General features: G+C 44.5%; 1 protein-coding gene across 13 annotated transcripts in view; it reads right to left on the reverse strand.

Annotated features, from left to right (window-relative positions):
* Positions 1 to 24,481, reverse strand: part of LOC144936512 (transcriptional enhancer factor TEF-1-like) — an 82,528-nt gene that overhangs the window by 23,427 nt on the left and 34,620 nt on the right. For 6 of the 13 annotated variants that reach the window (XM_078863640.1, XM_078863643.1, XM_078863644.1 and 3 more), the window contains exons 3-9: positions 12,570 to 12,634; positions 10,667 to 10,729; positions 10,506 to 10,568; positions 8,604 to 8,615; positions 5,597 to 5,734; positions 3,191 to 3,234; positions 1,819 to 1,874 (exon numbers count right to left, since the gene is read on the reverse strand). In XM_078863640.1, the coding sequence (XP_078719766.1) occupies positions 1,819 to 1,874; positions 3,191 to 3,234; positions 5,597 to 5,734; positions 8,604 to 8,615; positions 10,506 to 10,568; positions 10,667 to 10,729; positions 12,570 to 12,634 (441 nt within the window). The remainder of the gene's footprint in view (positions 1 to 1,818; positions 1,875 to 3,190; positions 3,235 to 5,596; positions 5,735 to 8,603; positions 8,616 to 10,505; positions 10,569 to 10,666; positions 10,730 to 12,569; positions 12,635 to 24,481) is intronic. The other 7 variants (XM_078863647.1, XM_078863652.1, XM_078863648.1 and 4 more) reach the window with 5 other exon arrangements.

Here is a 24,481-nt window from a genome sequence, read left to right on the forward strand (position 1 = left end):
TATTTTATTATTTTTCTTATTATTATTTTATTATTTCCCTTCTACGTGACTTTACCGAAAGAACCAAGAATACGTTCCAGAATTGTCAACGTGGTCATGTTTTCCATGATAAGACCATGTACGTTAATGACAGCGACAAGTTTAGTTTCAGCTTGTGTTTGGAGTCATTGTTGACGTTAAGCAGGACAAAAGGGGCATTTGAGATAGCGTCTGACTTTCACACTCTGTTTCTCGTCACACTGCAGAGGCATCTTCTCTCCCCAAATAGTGCCACTTCGGTACACACTCTAAAGCTCAACTGCTCAGGGGAGCCTTTCAGTGCGATTGGTAGCTTAGACTGATTAAATAATTGATTGCTAATGCCTGAGATGAAATGGACATTTGTGGTTCCACAGATGCACATAACTACACGGGCGGGGTTGTATTGTAGCGAGGTCTCCATTGTAAAAAAAAAATTAAATGGAATATGATAGAAACATGATATCCTGAATTATCAGAATCCATTTGAGTATTATGGGTTTTTTGTTTTCTTTCACAGTGATACACCGTACTGATTGAACATAACCAATAGGTATGCAGTGGTGGACATACAGGAAAGCGTACAGTTGTTTTTGACATGAACACGGGTTGGAACTGAACCCCAAGCTTGGCAAGGCAGCCTTTGTAAATAAATGTTTTTTTTAAACAAGTTTGTTAAAAGGAAGTAACCGGCTCTGTCGATTTCTCTGTAAGCCCTGCTGGACAGTTGAGCGCTGAGAGAAGGTTTACATTCGTCTGCTCAAGGTAAGACTCGCACTAAGCCTGAAGGCACTTTCAAAATACCAACCCAACTCGTGCAGTCACGCAACCTCTGAAGCTGTGCACACAAAAAAGCCAATAACCTGCCAAAACGCTATGACTAAGTGCAACAACATGCAAAAAAAAACCCATCTCATACACCAAAACATGACAAACTCGAATACATCAATATTTCTTTACTAAACTGAAACATTTATCAGACATATAAAAAAAAACTAGACAACGGTCCCATTTAAAGCTAGCCCTTATGAAACATTCGACCATATGGGTACTATGTATAGAAATAAAACCAATAAAAGCGTAGACATGTTCTGTCGAAAGACTCGTGTATGTTTCAAGTCGGTGCCTTTTATTCTCTTTATAGTCCATCAGATGCAAAGAATCAAACGTCTCTTTTTTCTCAAGGTGCACATTCCCTGGCAGCCACTCAAAACAATTGTAACAATCCAAACCTCTTGTGTGGGGGGGGGGGAGAAGTTTTAATGCCACAGAGACAGAGGTACAAGAAACAGTATTCCAGAATTATTAAAATTGTCCAATGTGTATGTTTTTAAGCATTGTATTCCAGAAATTCAAAGAAGTAATTGAATGCCATTTTTGTTCCCAAAATGCGCTTGAACCAAAGCCACATTGTGATGTCAAGTGCAACACTTATGCCGAGAAAAAAAAACGATTACCGAGCCACGTGGCCCAGTGAACGAGACGCAAAAGGAAAGTTGTGAGTTCAAATCCTAGACGGGGATTGACTTGGGCCATCATCCCTCCCCCTCTGCGGTCGATAAAATGAATACCACTTTGTGGTGAAATCAACGGTGGTTGTCCCTTGTATAGATTTTCCCCCGCCATAGGAATGTGGAATTTCTGACACTGTCTCAAAGCTGTAAAAACAGGAGATGACCAGCGCATCAATGCTCATTTGAGCAGGAAGTAACTTTGGCTGTTGCCTGTATGACACCAACTGAGTCTACCCAGCCCGGATTTCAGCTCCCCCATGACAAACACGGCGCATGTGTAACACACCTGGAATGGCGGCGACTGCCTGCAGAGGATACGGCTGCTGCACGAAGGGCTTGATGCTGCAAAAGGCGATAAAAGTGCACAATTCATCTTTTTGGTTCTTTCGGTAAAGTCACGTAGAAGGGAAGTAATAAAATAATAAAAATAAAACATATTATGTTTTATTTTTATTATTTTAATAAAACATATGATGTTTTATTTTTATTATTTTATTACTTCCCTTCTACGTGACTTTACCGAAAGAACCAAGAAGATGAATCCCTGCAGTGCACAATTGTTTACAACAGTGCTTCAGTATTTCCACACATCGAAAAGGGCAAAAGGATATTTATATATATAAATATATACACACTGAAAATCCCCGAATTGCATAATGTACCTTCGGGGCAAGTGCTGCTGGTGAGTAGCTATTAAGGCCTGGATTGGCACATTAGGGGAGTGGGGTGTGTCCGACACCACGCCCAGCCACCTTTGTCTCCCCAGTGTTGATGTTCACACACAGCAGCATCGAGTGCTCGTTTCAAGGCCATAATCGGTTCATGTATCTCACTCGCCACTGCTGTTAGCTGTTGCCAGGAACTTAACTTGGGCTGTTGGTTTTGTAGCGCGAAACATGAACCATTTCGTCATCGCTCCATGCTATATCTAAAAAAAAGACAATTATCCCCCGTATAGCCTTTAAAGACTGTTGGGGCAAGTGCTGTTAGCGAGCACCTATGAAAGCCGGCACGGCACTTGAGGGGGTGGGTGGCCAGCACCAGGCGCCCCCACGTAGTGCAGCGCGCTAACCGCTAGACTACCGCTCCCCATATATATACATACACACACTCGCATACAGTATACACAGACTTTGTAAAAGGTGTATGTGTATATAACGGCATGCTTGAATGCATCTTAGCCATGTGCTGAAAGCTGCATGACCTTATGCTCTTTTGGTTTTTCTTTGTTTGAATGGAATCTTGCTCTGATGCTAACCAATGACAAAAGAGCCAGCCTCGAATGGTACTGCAAGCAGTCGGAATTGTGCACGTCATCAACTCAAGACTTGTCAACAGATGTTGGGGCGACACACACAAGTCCTACGATATTATACAATTTTGATAAAAGTTTAGCCTCTTAAACTCGCATCTACACTCCCCACCCACCCACCCCCTCAACATTTTAAATGGCAAACAAATCAAAGAATGACATTTATATACTTCTGACATTTTTGAAAATGTCAGCCCGAGCAGATTTTTTTTAACTGTCTTTTTTATTGTTATTTATAATTTAAACAGGTGGAGCGAGTTGTAACAAGCCTCGGGCACCCCTGATAAGTATCAAGTGACCAGAAAATCTGGCTTTTCGGCATTCAGAAGTGAGGATTATTACTTACTCTTGTGAGGAGCCCGGCTGCCCTGGCAGAGCACCTGGCCAGAACTACAAGAAGAGAGAGGAGGAGGAGGGGGGGGTTTCAGAGGCTTACGTTAATAACACCAACATCGGCAAAACAAAAAACACACACAACAAGCGGTATGTACACCAAACGCAAGGGACGTTTGGGGCGTGCATACCTTTCTCATAACGCAAACGCTCAACTTGCCTCTTCACAGGTGCATTGGCGAACAGGTTTGATATTTTTAATGGGAATACAAACACCCCCCCCAGCCCCGTCCAACCAACCAATCAGGCTTTTAGAATAACAAGAGCAACTGCATCAGTAATTTCCATTATTTATCGTTTCGAAATACGTCATATGCCTTAGTGAAGCGTCATTGGTGTGGTGGTGGTTGTTTCTACTATTCTGTACGTTGCAGCAACTTTCAGGAGATCTCCATGATGTTTGTTTCTGGTCGACCCTCGTTGTATTTTGGAGAGATGAGTTTCAGATGTAAAAATACAAGTATTTTTGGAGTTTAGCACAATTTCAGACGTACGTATAACTTCTTTTGCACCGTACGTAGCCAGTCGTGCTATTCGGAGATCTCGTCAGATTTCTGGATTTTCTAGATAGTTTACATGAATGGAATAATTTAACGCCTCTCCACATCACCCAATGCCACGTGACACCACTTTTGGCGGGACAAACAGGGAGTGACAGTTTGCGATGTCATTTCCAATTACAAAAAAATCAGCCCGTTCATAAGAAATATCTTCCCATAATTTTCAGATTTTCCTAGATTAACCCAATCATCAGGAGCACATCTCTCGGAGAATGGCATGGCTCACATTCCATCTCTACCAACCAAACTGAAAAAATAAATTCCATATATCAAGGCCAGGGCCAACAAAAATAGTAAACTATAATCAATTTTTACTTTACCAGGTAAGGCCCACTGAGCTATATAGCTCTTTCTCAGAAGAGATCTGGCCACAAATGATAGCTCAACAAAGTGGCTTATCGCGTGGAAATTGATAGCAGCCAAATACTCTAAAAGCACGTTCCTAAATTCGGAGGGAAAAACCAGAGGACCCGGAGAAAAATCCAAGCGACCACGGGGAGAACATGCAAACTCCAAATAGAGGGTCGGGGGTTGAACCCACGACTTCCTGTATACCAGGAAAGGGAATGAACATCTTGCCACCAGCACTTACTGTAAACTGTACCAGCAAAGTACAGTTTATCTTTGTCATTTAAAAACAATATTTTTATTTCAAGTAATCAATGTTTGTTTTTCTCAACAACAAAATAAACTCCAGCAACACTGACAATTAAAGTATCACGTTCAACTGATGAGGAGCGTCTTTCATTGCTTATAACGAGTTTATTTTGAGTACTTGAAATAAATATCCCTTGTGGATTACATGATCATGAGTGGGTATTAACTTGCGTATGGCAACCCGCGTACAAATGTAACGCAATCTTGCTTTTGACACCGCGCAGTAACGCAACGTTGGTCACTGAAAAACGTGAATGTAACAAAGCCCGACAAAATATTTGTTGTAACTATTAAGTGATTGGCTTTAAAATTACTTACATTTCAATTTTTTATGTGCGGACCACGTTATTTGTTTTTATCAGAATTTGTATCGGTGCATATCTACTAAAGTGTATGTCTAAAACCTCCATAAATACGGCACATCTCACCTATCAGATTCAGCTTTAGCCCTCACCAGAATGTGAAATATGAATACATTTGGATGCAATATTTATGTTTAGACATGTAGCTTAATGCTTTTTCGTGTATATATGATTAAGATTTGAACAATATTTCAAATTTTAACTACATATGAGAGGTAGTGTTGCATTAATTTACATTGCTAACCTCCCAATACATGCATCAAATCGTCTAAGAATGTGCGTTTCTCTTATTAGTAAACGTTATATGAAATGGGTTTGTGACAGCACTAAGAGGCAGCTCCATCAATTCCCTAATCAAGCTGCTACCCTGAATAACAATCCATTGAATCACAGCAGGGGTGGGAGAATCATTACACAACTCGGATCTCACAAAAGCTTCGTAAACTTTACTACAATACAATTTGAATTTACAAAGCTGTCTTTCTATCATGCGGGGCGTGGTTTAGGGGCCGTTGTGGCGTGGTCGCCATCAGGAATGACCTGCAGGGCATGGGTTTTAACTTAAAGGACAGCCACGTCAACTTTACTCTAGAGACGAGTAGGGGGGGGGGGACGACCCTTAATTGAGAATTCAGAAAATTATGAGGCGAGCGGAGTTCTGTGTCGACGGCGCTGGGTGGCTTAAGGAGCGGCGAAGCTCATATGCAATTATTCCTCTGCGGGCACAAGGTAATTTTCGGCTCGTGGATAACGAATGTACGTGTGCCGAGTGTTTCTCACCCCGGTTGCTGTCGGGTAGGAAGGCTGCGGCAGAGCCGTGAGCCCCATCACCTTGTTGTGGATTGCGGTGGCTGACACGATCTGTGCCGATGACATGTTGGCAATGCTCTGCATCGCTTTTTCCTTCGTCGTCTGATCCTGGGAATGTCACAAACGCAGGCGTCACTCCACCGTGCCACCTTCAGCGCCTACCGCCGGATAAATTAAGCCTGACACAGGTGCAATGCATTTGGCTGGCTGGCTGGCTGACGGTCAGTTATAGCCTAGTCTCATTACGGCAAAAAACTGGTTGCTTTGTTTGGGTGCAACTTTTTGCAGTCTCTTTGCCATCTACAAAAAGCGCAGGTTTAAATTGGCGATGTCTAAGACTTGGGCACGACACCTTGGACCCGAGGCACGTGCTAGGGCCCACTTGTTGATAGGGTCACTTGTGTCAGCACCAATGTCTGTGAGCGTTCACAGCAGTGGGACGCCGATGGCAGTGGATCACACACAGACAAGCCCGGGCTTGTCACACAGCCGATTGTCAGGCCATTGTACAATGTTGTAATCCATTTCCCCACTATTAATAAAAAAACATGTAATACATAAATCAAGAGATATTCAAATTCCCTGCATTTCCTCGTATCATGCAAAATTCTCCCATTCCACTGCAGACAGTAAAATCCATTATATATCGTGAATGTGGAACAAATGTTGTTATTTATTTATTTAGCGGGGTGAAGTCCCGATGTGCTGTAAAGCTCCAGAGTCGTGACATTTTAGGTTTGTAGGCCCGCTGCTTTAACGAGGCCTCCACTGTATGAGCACGGAACTGTTGATATGTTTACACTTCAGAGGAGGCACAAGGACGAAAAGACTATTGAGGGAAAGGCAGAGCAATAGGGGCAACATTTCTGAGATTGTGTTTTCATATTCAGAAAATGTATATCTGAAATTCAAACGACATCAGGATTTCAACTACACGTTTTTTTGTTTACCAGGTAAAGCCCACTGAGCTATGTAGCACTCTTTCAGATGCGACCTGGCTATCACAAATGATAGCTCAACAAAGTGGCTCACGTGGAAATGTTATAGCAGTCAAACTCTCAAAGATTTGGTGACGATCTTTTCAAGTGATAAAGTGACACTTAAGATCCTGTCGCTTGTGTAAACATTTTATAAACACTAAACCTTTTGTCCACATCTTACGTGGACTTTTATGCACACATGTACAGTACTCGTTAGGATGCATTTATTTAGTGAATAAACAGTTCTTATATCATGAAGTTAAACGAGGCAATGGACAAAGATAACACATTTTCATTGAACATTTTTGGTTACGTTAACAAACGGTGCATTCAAGAAAAAAACCACACACCACACGTGAGAAACATATTGACCAATCATAACTCTGACATCCAAAATTATTAAACGCATCACTTATCAGTTGTCATGGCAAACAAAAAAATGAATCAAAAAAATGAATCAAAACATTTGAAAAGTCATATCAGATAATAAGAAAAAAATAACAGCACAAAGCATGGATTACGCAACGACAACAACTTCCACCACAATCACAAACTGGCTCGTCTGCATTCACCTGCAGTCAGGGTCATTCTCACACTGTACATTTGGGCTCAAAACAGGGTCACCGGTTCACACTAAGTGCCAATTTGGCCATTCCCTCATTAGGTTAAACAGATTCAGTGGACCAGAAAGCCAGATAATGCCAATAGGATTAAATGCTTCTGTAAATCTGAAGGCTTGCCCCGGGCATTAGCAGGAATTACGTTAAACATTATTACATTTTACAGTCCAACAATTTTGATCAAGAAAAAAAAAACTGGGAGACATAAGGCACGGCCTTAATTGTTTAACACAAAACAAGTTGTGCCACAAAGTGCCTGTGTGCTCGGAGGAGCGCCTTCTGAACTTTAACGGGCGGCACTGTCCCGGGGCCCTTAACAAACCTCCGTTTCAGAGGTTCCACGGGGCACAAAATCAGCATTCACGGGCGGCCACAAAATGATGGAAGCCACCGATTTCTCGCAGTTTGGTGCGAACTGCCACTAAGCAGCTAATATAGTGCGTGTGTGTGCCAGGCGAAGTGAGGGGGGGGTAGGAGGAGCGGCCCTCCTTACAGCCTGACGCTAAGAGGCACGGACAGGGCGGTTTGTGTAACCCCCCCCCACCCACGGGAGGTCACTGGGGGGCAGTCACATGACATTAAGCGGCTTTAATCAGTAGGCAAAGGTCAGCGTGCCCGTTTGCACTGCCGCCTCCAACTTTGGTAGCGCTAACGGGGCACAAGCGTACGCACTTCATCTTGAACTACTTCGCGTAAAACATCTGCATCGTAACAACAATCGGCAACGGCAAGGAATATTAAAACATGACGGGCTGAAAGTGCAACAGGCAAAATGCAATAGAACCCACGTTAATATTGCCGTATTCGTAATTATACGTTGTGAAGTGTTGTCTTGGAATAGTTTGGCCCACTGGGAGACCTCCCGGCTCGGCACGGGGAGGTTCAGCCACGAGGCATTCAGGAATTCAAGAGGGGGGGGGGGGCAATATGGTAATTTTCTACATGTGGTCAAGCTGGATCGCTGTGTTAAATAATTTAATAATGAGTGATTTGCCGAGTATAACCCAAATCTCACCGTCACCACGTGGTCAGCTTGTTAACAGGTTTTCACGACCCAAAGCAAGGCTACTGGAATACAAACCGGCATTCTCTGCCTTCCTGTAATCTCATTTTCACTCGCGTGTATTTTGGCGGCATACGTGTGCGTGCAGCACAAAACCCGCGCGAGGGCAGTTTATTTACTTTGCTATTGCCACGTCACCGTTCAAGAATTTGGGTTGAAATGCCATCCAAGTGACGCGCTTGGCTGTACGTGTGTGGGTTGGAGTTTTTTTTTAATCGTCAAAGCTGGCACAACATTTCACGAGGGTTCCACCACAATGCATTATTGCACAATGGCATTAGCGAGATGTTGGGCATGGCGATACATAAACTTACCATGTTCATTCCCTGGGCACAACAACAGAAGACGTGTTAATGTATCCATCCAGAAGAAGTGAAAAAAAAGAGGAGGATAAAGCCTTTTTATTTCCATCCCTTCACTTACAAAACAATTTCCTGCTACAGGCAAACATTTAGCGACTGCAATTCACAATTAATACTAATAATGAGAAGATGCAAAATACCCATTGTTGTGATAACCAAGAGGAATAAATTAGCTTAGAATATGCGTAATCATTGCTCAATTGCAGGCATGCAGTAGGCTTTTGTCTCAACAACATTGTACATTTAAGAAAACTGAAATGGCTGCTCTTGTTTTAAATACAGCATTGTGTTCACAAGACTGGAGATCTCAGCTTCGTGGGATTATTTTCCCCTAATTAAATATATCACGACTTGATTATCGGTAAGCATGCATAACATTTGAAAAGAAACATAAAAAAAGATCATAAGACAAACAGCAATTATTATACGATAAAAGTTATATGTGTACGTTTGAAATGTTTTAGGAGGCAAAAAAGACGATTTTTTTTTTTACTTTATAACTGTACAAGATTGACAAAAAAATGTGTTTTTAGAGTTTAGAAATTGAAAGGAATGAGGATGGTGTCACGGTAAGAGTGAGCTAAGAGTGAGCGGTAAATAGGTCAATTGAAGCTGTTGGTTAATGAAACAGCCAAAGGAAGATTTTAAAAGCCTGCTGCACATACTAGCAGCTAATCAGCCAATCACCCAATGCATGCCATAGCGACCAGCAACTGATTGAATTTAATAAACAAAACATTACCTAGAGCTGCAACAATCACCGTCTTGACTCATTACCAAAGTTATCACTTATCCGCTTTGAATAGTATTGCATCTCCGTGGGATGGTTTTCGTCTCGTACTTACAATCAACCAAATAATATTTGTTTTCAATATTATTACGTTCAAGAAATGTTTTGTAAGTGATCGACAAACCAGTGTCATTTCCTCCCCCTCCCACCCCCTTTTGTTTCGGGAAAGAAATGCAAGACTCCAAAAAAAGTTGTGTGGGAATGCCCTCGTTTCACGAGGTAAACCATCTCTCTGCGTGGAAGGATCTGACGAGTTTGCTGCTCTCTCTCCCTCCCTCTCTATCTATTTCGCCTCTACAGGGTTAATCAAACAAGCGGCCAAGTCTGCGTTGTTTAGTCTGTAGCCTGAACATGCAAAGCAAATTCATGCCAAAGAAACAGAAGCAGAGATGAACCTCGTGTCTAGCAAAAAGTCTTTGTATCGTGAAAAAATGTCCAGTGAACACTTGGAATTTAGAAGAACACGTTTAAAGCAAATCGCTAAAATAAAAGTTATTATTGCCATATGCTTTTTCATATACATGCATACAATAAACTTGCTTTATGAGCCACAGAACAAAACGGATTGCGTGAGGACCTTCACCAATGTCGGTGAATTAGACGCCGTTTGCACGCCGCTGCCATCAGAGAACAATATAACAGCCCACGCGTACAGATATTACCAACACACACGGGGCTTTACATTAACCAAACGTCCGTGGGCATCAGCTAATAGCGCTGACGTTAAGGAAACAGAAAATCAGTCTCGTGGTAGGAACAGACACACACAACGCGCCTCGCCCCTCCCCCCCTGCTTGGGAAAGGAATGCACCATGTGTTTTTGTTCCAGTTGTTTTGTTTACAGGTTGCCCTCCCGGGTGCAGGTTGTCCTGCAAGGTGTCCAATCTCGCGAGCCAGGCCATAAGAAACTTGCAACCCCTGAGCAGAAGCCCTGCGCCATGCAGCGAGCAGGTGAAGCCAGGCGCAGTTCCAGGGAGAGGTCGGGGACGGGGCAAGGGTAGGGGGGCAAGGAAGTGGCGGAGGAGGGTAGAGGGAAATCCCGAGCAGCCACCAGCAGCGCATACCTTCAGCTTGGCCTGAAACTCGCGAGATTTCCGCCGGGCCAGAACCTGTATGTGACTAGACACCTGCCGGAGAGATGGAGGGAGAGCAGGAAAGAGACAGGACCCTGGAGGTGAGTGCAACCCTGGAATTGCTTAGTGCCGAAAAGACCGAACGCACGTACCTTGATGGAAGTCTGAAACTCGCGCATTTTCTTCCTGGCTAACACTTGTATGTGACTAGATACCTGCAGTGGTAACATGGTGAAAAACAAAGAAACATCCAGCATTTTCTGTCACACACACATGCTCGCGCAGGGCTACATTTCAGGCCTGCCAAAGGGCGAGGTTATTGAACTTTAAAAACAAGTGCACAGATATATTAATTAATTAATTAATTAAGAAAAACACAAACATTGTTATTCACGGGCAAATATAAAACTAGATCTTTATGGCACGTCAGATTTATTAAGCACCACGGTTGAGTTAGGGCAGGGGTCGGCAACCAAAATAACAAGAAGAGCCATTTCTTTCCAATTCGGTACAAAATTCAGTATTTCAAGAGCCGCAATGCATCTGAGTACATACTGTACATACGTACATATTGTCAAGAAGCAGCCCGTAAAGAGCCGCATGCGGCTCCGGAGCCGTAGGTTGCCGACCCCTGAGTTAGGGGCATTTATCCAAAACATAAAGTAAGCAAAATGGCACGTCATGATACAGTCGCTCTCAGCCACGTCCTTAAGTCGTGGGAAGAAATGACATATGCTTTGAGTGTGCTCAAGCTTAAAAAAATATATATGATAAAAAAATGCAATGCAACACCATCAATTTGGAATTCAGCCATTTATCATTTCATTTATCTGTAGAAAGAACAATGCTACCAAATTACATTCTCGATTTGGAACTTTTAATTTGCAGGATCGATCGTTTGAAGGTAAAATGGCCCTTTCAGTCAACTGTTGTGTCCTATGGAATTCTACAAAACAAAAAGCATGACATTTCTAGCAAAAGCATTCATTACAGAGTTTGTTTTTCATCATACTTGAAAAGTCTAATAAGGTGTTGTGTTTATATTCTTTGGGTTTTTCGATAAAGTCACATAGATAGAAAAAATAATAACAATAAAATAATAAAAATGAAAATAAAGTGAATAAAAAACAATAAAAATATCACGACGTTTCGCTCGCAACACAAGCAATCGTCATCTACGTGGCTTTACTGAAAGACCCAAAGAATATGAATTCCTGCAGTCACGAAAGCTTTAAGTCAAGATTTAATGTGTTATGTTGTTCACTATCCCACCGATTAAACTGCAATTCAACGAGGCTTTAATGAACTGAAAACAAAGGCACAAATAAAGGGAAGCCTTCACATCGAAGCAAAAAATTGAAAAAGTGGCATGTCAGGGTACAACAATTCTCATATATAAAGGCAGCGTGGAGGAGTGGAGTGGTTAGTGCGCTCGCCGTGATATCAACCCGACAACTGACTTCGACTTCCAGCCACAGCTAAAACCACTGGCATGTAAGATTCCAACCAACCTGCACTGACCAGCGTGGCGAAATACGGTCGAACAACCCACACAGCGTGGGGAAGTCATTATCCAGCAGTCGACTGATGTAGGGTTGTATATCACTTTGCATAAGAGTGATCACCTCACCCAGAACGCACCGGTCTCAGCAGGGTTGAGCCTGGATAGTGCTTGGATGGGTGAACACTCTTCATAAAAAAACATGTTTATCCGGGCCACTTCAGGGCTAGCGCAGGGCGGTGCAGCAAAACCCATTGTTGCACTATATCTCTATGTGCCCCACTTTCACCAACCCACACTGACCAGGGTGGTGACATATGGTCAAATAAACACTCCCCAAATGTGCACGTTGAGGGGATGCCTTTAACTGGCGGTGGGCTGAAAGTGGGCTCTAATGGTATCTGTATACATTCGGTGATATCCCAATCACTCGTGGCTATTTGGCATGCAGCTTTCACATATTGTCACGGTGGCCAAACCTGACACTGGATCAAGGCACAATGGCTCATTTCCAACTTTGCGCCAAAAAGCTGCTGGTCCCTAACCCAACATACCTGTTTCCTGGTACGAGTCTTTCCCGTGCGCAACTTAATGTAGCGTGCAATCAATTCATTCCGCCCTGCAAGACAAAAAAAAACGACGACAAATGCGTGAGCCACCATAATCACGAGAGAACAAGTTGCTCCATTTCTGTAACATTTCGATTTAAAAACAGAAACCGCCCCCCTCTGCCTCTGTCCTCGTTCACCCGGCAGAATGAATGAGCACTCTGTAATTAGTCGATCGTAGGATCGCGTGTGGTGGTGGTGGTATAAAGTGTCAATGGTCCCATAACCCCTTTTTCCAAGACCTCTGGGTCAGCGTGGAAGAGTCGAACCAAACAACCCTCCCCTCCAGAGGGGCCTCTCTAAAGCTGTCTCCAGTGGAGGCCTTTCTGTCAGTAGTAGCGTGACCAAGCGATAACAGGGCTGCTGCGCCTTTCTTTTCAACTTTTGTCTTTTGGTTTTCTGCGGGAGACTGAAATACTTGATTAAGAATCAGTTCCTGGATCCAGTGGCGACTACAACAAATATTGTGTTTTATCATGGCAGGTGTGGCAAGGTTTTGCTGTAAATTTGGAATTCATCTCTTTGCCAAGGGTACCATATTGGTAACGTCACTCGGGTTATACCGCGTGTGGTCCCACAGTAACATCCGAAGACATTCAGATACCTGAAGAATCTCCCAGGGCACGGAGCGAAACGTCAAGACATCGTGCCAAAGGACGCACGGTACCAGCTCAAAAACACATTGGAAGCTACACAGCACATCCGCGAAAGCCTACACAGTCGTGTGTGTCAATAACGTGCCAAATACATGCAAGCACGTATAATAATGCCATGATTAATCATGGGTCTCAGGATACATTCGACAGCTCAGTTACTGTGAATTAGATTCTACGTTAAGACCGTACATATGCACCACTCGTAATGACACAACAGCAAGTTAACCACTACACAACTATTGCACGAAGCTAAGCAACGTGGACATTGCCATGAACCCTTTTTAAAATTACGACAATGAAAAAGAAAACACCTCCACAATGTTGGTCATACGTTTGATCAAATGCTATATTTCAATTTCAGAGCGACCTTGATATGACAATGAATAATATATGCAGGTCTACGACACAGTAATGCGCTGGAAATATAAAACCTCTCAAATTAATGCTTTACATACCCTATTCACAAAAAAGAACGGGGCTAATGCTTTATTTCATAACGGTGTTCTGTCAGCATTTTGCAAGTCAGTTATATTTAATGACGCTTATTATAGCCGAATGCTGCCATGGTGTAGCGGTTTGCACGCTGGATTTGCAGTCCAGAGTTTTCCCAGTTCGATCGATCTCTGAGCGCAGCAAGTTAAAACAATGGTGGCAGTTTATTAAATACAGGCAGTCCTCTACTTACGATGGAGATGCGTTACGACGACCGCATCGTAAGTCAAAAATATCGTAAGTCCAAGATGGCCTAGCCTACCCAGGAGTCTTAAAGAATGGTGATAATTTAGCAAAACAGAGCAATTTACAGTACCGTACTGTATAAACGATATACTGTATGTATTTATTAATTACAATACTGTATTGCACAGTAAAATGTAAAGTAAAAAAAATAAGGTCAATTCTTAGCCTACCTATATGAACTGCAATTTAATAGAAAGTTTTTTCAGGAAACAATCCTATCTGCTATAAAAACTTTTAACATGCATTGAACTTATCGTATCGTGGTAACCCTAAAATGAAATCGCTAAAGCTACGTATCATACATGCATTGAGCGTATCGTAACGTATCATATTGTGATGTACTCACCGAGATTCGTACGCTGCTGCGTTTGCCTGCCGCGCGAAATTTAAAATATTTAACAATTTTGTCGTATCGCTATCGCCATCGTAAGATCGAAATATCGTAAGTCAGACCATCGTAACTCTGAGACTACCTGTACCCCCCCCACCACAACACCACCTCTGCCCACCCAGCAGCAGACATGGCTACATCAGAGTTAGTCAATCGGCAGATCGTGTGTGGTGGGGGGTATGGTGTGGGTACTCCCATCCCTTCCGATGCATTTGGATAGCGTGGAAGAGTAGACCAATGACCCCCGATTGGGGGGGGGCCTCTCTAGAGCTCCCTCTAGTGGAGGCCCTTTCGCCAGCAGTGGAGTGAGCAAGCAATTTCAGGGCTGCACCTTTACCTTTTGACCGTATTATATCCCAAAACCAAGGAACACGTTTGCATTTGACGATAAATATTTTCGACTCTCCGTAAACATTTCCAAAACGGTACGGACGTGAATGCGGATCCTCAAAATTGCTCCAGTCTTCTGTCATTTCAAAGTAAGTTACTTGTAAAAAAAAAAACACACGGGAGCTTGCATCAAATGGCACTCTCTATCTTGACAGGTGGGCAGTTTTTATTGGAATTATCGTGCCTTTTTTATCCTGACAAATCCCAGAGCAGCAATTTGCCGGCCCTTATCTGAAAGCTCAAGCAAGAGACAGCCATGGCAACCCTTGTGCTAAAAAAAATTGTTCTGGAAGCAATCAGACCGTTATTAAATATATAAAAAGCAACAACGGCAAAAAGAAAAGCCCAACTCGATCAACATTAAGAAAGCGCGCGGCCGATTTAATTCCACAATTGTGCCGGTTGCCTCGCTGAGGACACCCATACAAGGAACTCACTCAGCTGGGTTAAAGTAAGCTGTACACAGTGTTGGTGTGTGTGCACAGCAGACGTATCCATTGAACCCAGTGAGAAAATTAAAGTTGGCACACTTACCGTGCTATACGTTTTGTCCCCGGGACATCTGGCACCTGCCATATTTTAATAGATTATTTAAACAAAGGCACACACCACCGCTACACAATGAACTTCTGTCACTCGCACAGTACTATAGATTTCGGTCCCGGTTTGATATTTGGTGCCTGAAGTATGAAACTATACATTTTACATTGTAAATATTAGGAGTAAAATACAGCCTATCATTTTACTGAGCCAATCCACTGTCGAATCGGCCACGTGGCTTGTGTAACCATACTTCACTCTGCTGGTCAGTGCGGGTTGGTAAATGCAGGGGGGCCAGGACCGGTTGAGATATCAAATCGCCACCAGTGTAAGCCATGGCCAGGATTTGAACTCGGCTAGCTGGGTTCATGGTTCGGAAAGCTAACCAGCTACCCGAATGCTTCATCAATTCGCATTCTAAACATGCGAGCGTGTTGTATTTGCCTTGCAACGGCATAGAGTTTCAGCAGGTAACCTTGAGGCATAACTTATAGAACTTACAGAGAAAGGGCGCTTTCAGTGAGCGCGAGCAAACAACACGGACCACTTTGAAGCTGAAAATGATTCCTTCGGCACACACACACGTGCCTGCCATGATACAGGTGCAAAAAGTCGCCATGGCTACAAGTTTCCTGTGGACTACAATTAGATGTGTGAAAGGCAAGGATCTCGGTCACTTAGAGGCGCTTTGCTACAGCCCGCATCAATCATCACTCTGCCACCACGAGTTTATTACATTTCTCTGAAGCTAACCCTCGGCGATCGATATCGCAATTCCCTTCCCATGGTCTCGGGATGTCGTCTATCGCTTGGCTTGGCCAACGAGACAGATGGGAGGGGAAAGGGAGACAATAATGAGCCCTTTCAGACAAAAGAAGCGTAACGGGGAAAAATGAAGGGAATCCTGCTGTACTAGTAAAAAAAAGCTATGAAGGACATCCATAACTCTCAAGTCGGACTGGATAGTTGTAAGAGGGGTGGGTGACCAAATATACAAAAAAAAAGAATGGATATAAAATCACGTAGCTAAAAATGACATTGCGCTTTAATAAACGCACGCGTACTTTTAAATTTCAGGGCATGGCGTTCCATTAAACTGGGGGGCAGCATTAGCCCAGTGGTTAGCTAAGAATCCGCTAACCCCAATTTGTTTCCTGGCCACGGCTAACGTCGTACACATACCCCGACCTGCATTGCCCAGCGCGGTGATGTATGGACAAACAACCCCGATTATCACCCACGGCATGGTGAGGGCTTTAATCCAGCATTGGATTGACCCAAGGCCGATTAAATCATTAAAGGCCGATTTGTGTCCGACTGCCGCTGCACACCATCGATGACTGGTCAGATGGGGATGGTTTAGTTTTATTTGTATGTGTTTGGACGATTTGTTTATCTATCTTGTACTCTGCACGCCGATCGTGTTTTTGTATTGTTTGTTGTTGTAAAGTTCTTATCAGCCCTGACTGGACATTTGTGAAAAAAGAGCATTATAGCGCATCGGATTCCTCCAGTATAAATAAACATTCTGATTCTGAAAATACAGTCTGGTAGCAGTGTGTAGGAAAGTGCATCCCCGCCGGGACTGTGATTTTCAGAAGTAGCTCTGTGAAAGTCTCTTGGGTAGCCAATCTCCGACACGTGGGGGTCCGCGCTGCTCCATGATATTCCCGAATGTATTTGTTGTCTCCCGACGCGGATGCCAATACGCGGGCCGGAAATGTAATCAGGAACAGGACCAAAAAAATACATATCACAATTTGACTTGAGGTCTTGCAATCCCAACGGATGGTTCTACTTGTGTTTATGTTCAGGTATTGGCCCATTCATGCACATTTGCCAACGAAAAAAAATATTCAGATTCTGAGACCAAGTGAAAACGGACAGTTCTGCAAATCCGTGCTCACGCCAATGCTGACAGAAGAGAAGGGCCTCCGATTGGACGGTGGCAGTGAGCTCTTCGAAGATAATATTTTGGCCGACCCCTCCACGCTGGCCACACACCATTGGAAGAAGTGCGAGCTACGGTAACTTCACTCCGCCACTATTTACAATTTTTTTTTTACCAGGGTAAGGCCCAATTGAGCTGTATAGGTCTTTTTTCAGGAGCGACCTGGCCACAAATGATAATATCCACAAAGTGGCTGATCATGTGGAAATTTATAGCAGCCGAAATGTTTCTAAAATGTGGAGGGAAAAACCGGAGGGCCCGGAGAAAAATCCACACAACCACGGGTTGAACATGCAAACTCCAAATATACAGCAGCAGGCATCAGGGTGGGGATCAAACCCACGTCCTCCTGTATACCAGGCGAGGTTTGTTAACAACTCGCAACCGTGGCTCACCACAAGTGACCCCGCCGATCTGCTACAAGCTGTGGGTTGCACCCGTTCAAACTGCCGTGTTGGACAGAGGAGCAAGGGGAGAGCCTAAGAAATGTGCGTCATTGCTTTAACCTCCTGCATCACAAGATCGAACCAAAACGAACTGGTTGCCCTCCGGATTGTGAGTCCGACGCACTAACCCTTCCACCCACGGCAGCATCCCCACGCGACCGACAAGCGCGCTGGCTATTAATACAGCGCCTGCTAGTTATTAAAAAAAAACCCTCCTTGTGTAGGGACGACACTGGGTTGGAGGGCGGGCGGGCAGGCTAGCGATGGATGGATGGCGTGTCCAGCGCAAGCTCTTGGCATGCGCCGGCGTGCCATTCCTGGCCGATGATCCGCGCGTCTAAAATACGAGAGCACGGACCCGGCTGGCGTGCACGCTGCAGGATCGGAGTGCCGCGCATTCCACGCCCAAACGGGATGCGGCAGCGGCACAGGCAGCGGCAGCAGCAGCAACAACCGCTTGGGTCATCCCCCGATTCAGGCCATTACCACACACCCACGTGCGCCTGCTCCCCTTTTGGAAGAGGGGGGAGCGCGGGGAAAGGCGGCCGGGCAGACAGGGATACACGCTGGGGCAGGAGCTAAACATGTTTTTGTGTTGGTGTCCTCTCGCTTAAAGCCGCTTCTGTGCGTGCGGATAGAAGTCTAAAATACTAAATATGTATCGGGTAGATATGGGCCCGATGCAAAAAACCTTGGCGCACCTCCGCAGCAATCCGTGTGGTTTACATGCAATGGACGAAGATACAGTGCAGCGGTGTTTATTTGAACAATTTCTTGGTAACTAAATACTGTAGCAGCGTTAAAAACTACGCGCCCGTGATCACATCGCACTGATGCAGTTTAACATTTAAAGCATTACATAAATGCTATCAGATTACCACAGGCAACGATTTGAAGAAGAAATCAAACTGGTTTGTGCCCATCACTTGCCAAATCTGTTATGTCTAATGCTCAGACGTTACCATGGCGTTACCGACGTGTACACACATACGAACGCACGTGCATGACATTACAAGGAAATTGCCAGCAATGCTGTAATAAAAAATAACAATTAACATTCAATGTGTTACTCGAAGATTATGTAAAGCAACCCCGTTCCCATCCACGCCACGCGCAACGCAAAAAATCTCGGGGCGGAACAGTTGTGCAATAAACGCTGCTGCGGCAAGCTGCTTGTTGAATGAACAAAGGCCTTCCCCCTGCTTACCACCTGGCTTAAACTTGTTTTTCTCTCCCCTCTTTCCCCCCTCCCTTGCAAGCAAAACCACCAAACTCCCAACTCTTATCCTCCTCCCCACCACCACCACCCCACCCTCCCAATTCTGGCCCCACAGATACAGCAGCCCTGAGCTACACCCCCCCCACTGCCCAACCCCTTCCCAAACCCTTGGTTATTTGGCAGGATCAGAATTTGCCAGCACGTTAAACATTAACCCTGCTGGCTAAGACAGCCAGCCAGCCAGCTGTCACACAGATCAGCCGACGGACGGACCTGGCAGAAACACCCACGTGATTTCATCACTTCCTTGTGTGTGCTCCCCCCCCGACACTTTGGCCACGGGGAGGGCTTGTGTTGGGTGCGGGAGGTGGCGAGTTGGGGCCGGGCGGGCAGGGTGGTGGAGAGTGGCGCGATTTTGGGTGTTGGCAGCGTGGGCGAAAACAAATAAATTACTTGTTACAGCCCTTCATCAAGTTGCTCTTGATTAAGTGCTGTAACAGCAGCAACAACAACAACAACCACCACCACAAAGGGAACTTGCTGATATTAAAATAATAAGAAATTACAATCAAAGGATGATTAAAGTCGAAAATGTTGGCAAATGTCCCCGCGCGGAAATAGAGCGTTTGCCGAATTGTCATGTGTTTTTCTTCAGCCCACTCGGGATTGCTTTTCATTACGGAGCGGAACTGTAACCCAACTTGACCGTAAAAAAAAAGGCGCATTTTTTTTTGGGGTCTTTGTTTCTCGACGTTTCGGGTTTTTGGCCAGCAAGCTTAGATTTCACCCACGTTACATACGAGAATCGAAGTGGTTTTCTTGTCACACGAGCACTGAAGTGGTTTGCTACAAACTCCCGTCCGACGGTGGAAATTCCCCACTTCTGTGGCCTGGGCGAGGCCTCTCCACGGGGCGACAACCACTGCTGCCTTCCCCGCAGAGTGGTATTCACTTTAGCGGCCCAGGAGAAATGATGGGATGAGTCAACCTTTCAACTGGGATTAGAACTCGTAACCTTCCACTTGCTCGCCGCTCGCTCTACTGCCGAGCCACCTGGTTCCGTTTAGCATACCAGCCAGTAAATTCTCCATTATAGATGCTGTACGCATACAGTATCGTGATAACATGAAGCACTGTCCCGCATGATGTGCTATAAATTATTTTCACAAAATCCGAAAATTTCAATAAGGAACAACACTCAATTTCATACCACAATAACCCGCGCGTCAGCTACAAATAAGCGTCAGATTGCAGGCGGCCATCTGCTAATTGGCCCGCGTGTTAAAATTGAGGCCTGCCGTTTATTCCTTATGCGGGGGGGCTATCTGAGCCTAGCAACGACACAAGGAAACAACTGTGGCTGGGAATCATGTGACCTGGTCTGAACAAACAACGCTTTGACTGGCGGAGTCTCTGCCAAGCCATGAAGAGAAGGGCGAGGTAGTAGCCTCCACCGGGGCAAAATCCAGCGCCTGTTTCTCCTTCCCGTCGCAGGAAACGCGGTGCGCAGGTCCACGACTATCCGCATTGCATGCGCAAGCGGTTTGCTAAGTGCCCGCACTATGTTTCTGTTATTTTTTGTTTTGCCACAATGCAAACTTGGTGGGTTGTGTTGCAAGCCTCTCTCTCTCTGCGCTTTACAGTGCAAAGCTGGCTAAACCCGTCACCCACATGGAATTTAAAAAATGGACGGCATTCAAAGTCAACATTTAAAAAAAAAGTTGCTTACCCAAAGTGTCACATGCCGAGAGGTCATTTTTGTGCGCCGTGTGACAATAATCCACGGGGCAGCAAGCTTTGGTGATTTCAAGAGATTGACACACTGCTACATTGCACTGTTCGCTGTACGGTAATTTATTTGGCTAACTCTCGCCGGTCGTGTATAGGGGACCTACGTCCAAATTACACACGAGTCGTGCAGCCTAACACATCGTATTCTTCACATATTAACACAATAATTGCAAAAAATTAACCCATAAAAACAAAGTTTTTCACTATAAATCCTTTATATGCGTGGCATCGGTTTTATTTTATTGTTCATTTCTATTTTTCTTGAGTAAGAGTTTCATTTTTATCACATTGGTATTTTAAATTAAATATGAATTTTTTTTTTTCCTAAAAATGGAAAATTTTGGGAAAAAATTTTCACGAGAATAAATTGTCACGCACAACGAGTCTGTGTGCAAAATGTCAGCTCGATTAGATCACGGGAAGTGGGTTAAAAAACGACCGAAAGATTTGCACGGTCGTAAGCGCGCAAGCAAGCAAGCAAGTGAACTTAATATAAAGGATTTAAAAAAGTTAAAGACACGGCTACAAATGTGGCCCGGGCATTGCAGTAACTTTCGTACGAGACCGCGTGCAGAAAATTCGGGAAGTTCTCAAAAAAGCATTTTTGTTCGAGGGTAATCACCGATCCTCCTGCCGCCTCGACTTGCCGACGATGTAGAATGGGAATGTGACAGCAAATGAAAATCACCAATTCAAATTGTTATTTTGTTATGGTGACTGACATAAGCACGCCCGCTGAAAATTCCTTGATAACATTGTCCCCGCCACACATGTAATTATTTCGGTGGAGACATTCCGAATGCGTGTCGTGTGCGCCCATTTGTAATCGGGTGCCCCCGTAGGGACCAAATGAAAAACAATAACGGAGGGCAGCGCTGCAAAGCACCTTTTCAAAGAAACACATGTTGTTTAATTACGCAAGTGAATAGGCGCAAATGTTCCTTCACTTTTATCTCGCCTGCTGCTGCTGCTGAAAAAAATACGCAGCCTTGCTTTCATCATTTGTATCCACAGCAACAAAGCAAACCTGCCAGAACACGGAAGGCAACGAGCTGCTTTAAAATCAGAGACTTTAAGCCACTTATAATGCTTTTCTGCCGTTACATAAAAATGGCTCTTCAAATCTACCCCATTTTAAAGTGCAAAGTAATCGGATCACGATCCTTTATATATTATACCGGTAATCCCAATGGCATATTTGGTTTGATAATGCCTGGGGGTTGTATAATACCAATATTAAACAGAATCCATCAACACGTTTGAGTTGCTTAGAACATCACTATGCAACAATTACCACTCAATCCCCGAAATCTAATGAGGTACTTGAAAACAAGACCTAGTGGAAGCAATTTAATACGTAGAACAAAACATGCACAACATCAAATGCTGCATAATCCAGTGTGCATTTTCCCAATGCTTAGAACACAGAATTGAGCTTCAAAAGGAACGCATCGATTGGCCGTCCAGCTCAGGATGCGTCCACTCAACATGAAAAGCCACGGCACAACAGATTCCATTCAAGATGGACAGGTCACTGCGAGGGGCGTTTGCGTTTTGTTTTCAACAAAAAAAATGTATTTGTTAAAAATGTGTGCGGCGGAATTGATGCTCGGACATACACAATAACACACACACACGTGCTTGGTTCACCATGGCCAAAAAAATGTTAGGAATGTATACCCCACAGCAAACACGTATATACCCGTGCTGTGAAGATTAAATAATAAAAATAATAATACACATCATTTACAGACTCCAGTCAATCTACTGCTGGATGAAGGCCTGCCCCTATGCTGTGTGTATGGGGAGCCACGGGGGGGGGGGGGGGTTGTCCTCCCCCATACTTCACCATGGTGGCCAGTGCAGCGGGTTGATGAGGAAGCGGGGAGGGGGAGAGGTGGGGGACCAGGAGTGGTACAGACATCACGTGGCACTGATGTTAGCCGTGGTCGGAAATCAAACTCGCGTCGCTGGGTTTATCGCGTGGTCGGCTAACCACCGTAAACCCACCGTTCCACATATATTATTTTAGTGTACTGCTTGTGAAACAAAACCTCAATGCGAGTAATGGCGCAGCAACAGCTTTCGAGGGAAGTATGAAAGAGCACCCAAGGTTTTATGATGGTTGGCTTATTCATTCATTTGCTTCACGACATCAAATAATCCCTCCACAGCCCCCTGCAATAGGTTGCCAGATGCTGGTAGAGAGTCTTAAAGTGATGGACCAAGTGCGGCAAACACTGGGCAGACGAAGCTCTTTTAACAAGTCTTGCCGAGTGATAGGATTCAAGCACGGCCAGCCATTCAGACGGAACAAAACAGAGGAATCCGATAGAACTTCTGAGAAAGCTAAAGCCACACAGAGATGACACACTGCCTGGCCAGAAAAGTTGATCGGTGATAAAAAAAAATGGCCAATATTCGCACGCTGACATAAATGTGTTATATGATTTGGAGGAGTGCATTTTCATCATCTCGTACCGAACAAGGAATGTCTTCGCCGCCCTAGCAGCACTCGCAGTGGTATTGAGTACATGTTTGAGCAACTCAACGCCAATGCTGATGATCTATTAAACGATCATATCGACGCGCGCTTTCTGCGTGTCTCGAAATGCCGACAGATGTGCAATATACGTCGACAGACGACGAAGTTATGCCAGCTCAGTGCTTTAGGAGCAATCAAGGCGCGCGACTGCTAGCATCTGCATACCTGGCGCATTCTGGCACACGGAGGGACTCATGCCCGCACATGATTATGCTTTTCAGGTAAACCTGTAACCAGCCTCGGCAACGCCGCAATAGAAAGTTTAATTGGAGGACTCAAGCCCCGTGGTTTGCATTCGCGTTCTTTTCCATGAAGATTACGACAACAATAAAATATATCCCAGCATGCCTTATTGGAAAGGTGCATTGCATTGGTTGCAAGCAGAGCAAAGTGCACTACCGGTTGGTGTGCAAATTTTTTTTTAAGAGCGACATTTTCAAAAGATAAAACCAACAGCTTTAAGCGCAGCATAGCTATTGTTGCGGCAGTCAGTGAGGCTTTTAACGCTCCACAATGGGCTACTAATTTACTTTTTACTCTCAGTGCAATATTCCATCTTTGCACAATGAATTAAGCTGCACAATCTTTTTCTGTTTGTTTTTTCTGGGCAATGGAAAAAAGCGCGCATGGGTACGGACCCGCTTTTGTGCTGTAATGCTACCTGCAGAGGTTTCTATAGCAATCCCACCCGGTCTGTTAGCAGCCTGCACGCCGCAGTCATGCAAAATAGAGCACGCGGTGGCTGTGAAGGCTCTGCCTTTCATGAACATGACTTCTTGTGCGCCTATTAAGCAGCCAAAGGCGTATCCATCACTTGCAAATTGCCTTTGACAATGTATTTCACATATGAATAGCCAAGTCGAAATTTGCCGTTAATTTATTTTTCTCTTTCTCACCCCACCCCGCCCGCCCGCCCACTTCCGAAGATACATCTGTAAGGCGATGTTAAATGATGTAGAGTCGCTAAACGACTTGTTGAAAGGAAAGTTTCTTTTGAAGGGAAAAATAATATCCCCGGCCCTAATATTTTTTCTATTTTATTTGATTTCTTCCCTCTGCACAAGGGCGGGCGGGAGGGCGGGCGGACGGCCTAAGAAAAAAACAACTCCACACACAAGAAAAAAATCCTCCGTCTCTCTCGTAACGCTGCTGGCATGGGTTGCCGACGATCAATAGCAAGTCGATGCAGGA

The sequence above is a fragment of the Lampetra fluviatilis genome, chromosome 16 (assembly GCF_964198595.1).
Source record: "Lampetra fluviatilis chromosome 16, kcLamFluv1.1, whole genome shotgun sequence".
NCBI lineage: Eukaryota > Metazoa > Chordata > Hyperoartia > Petromyzontiformes > Petromyzontidae > Lampetra > Lampetra fluviatilis.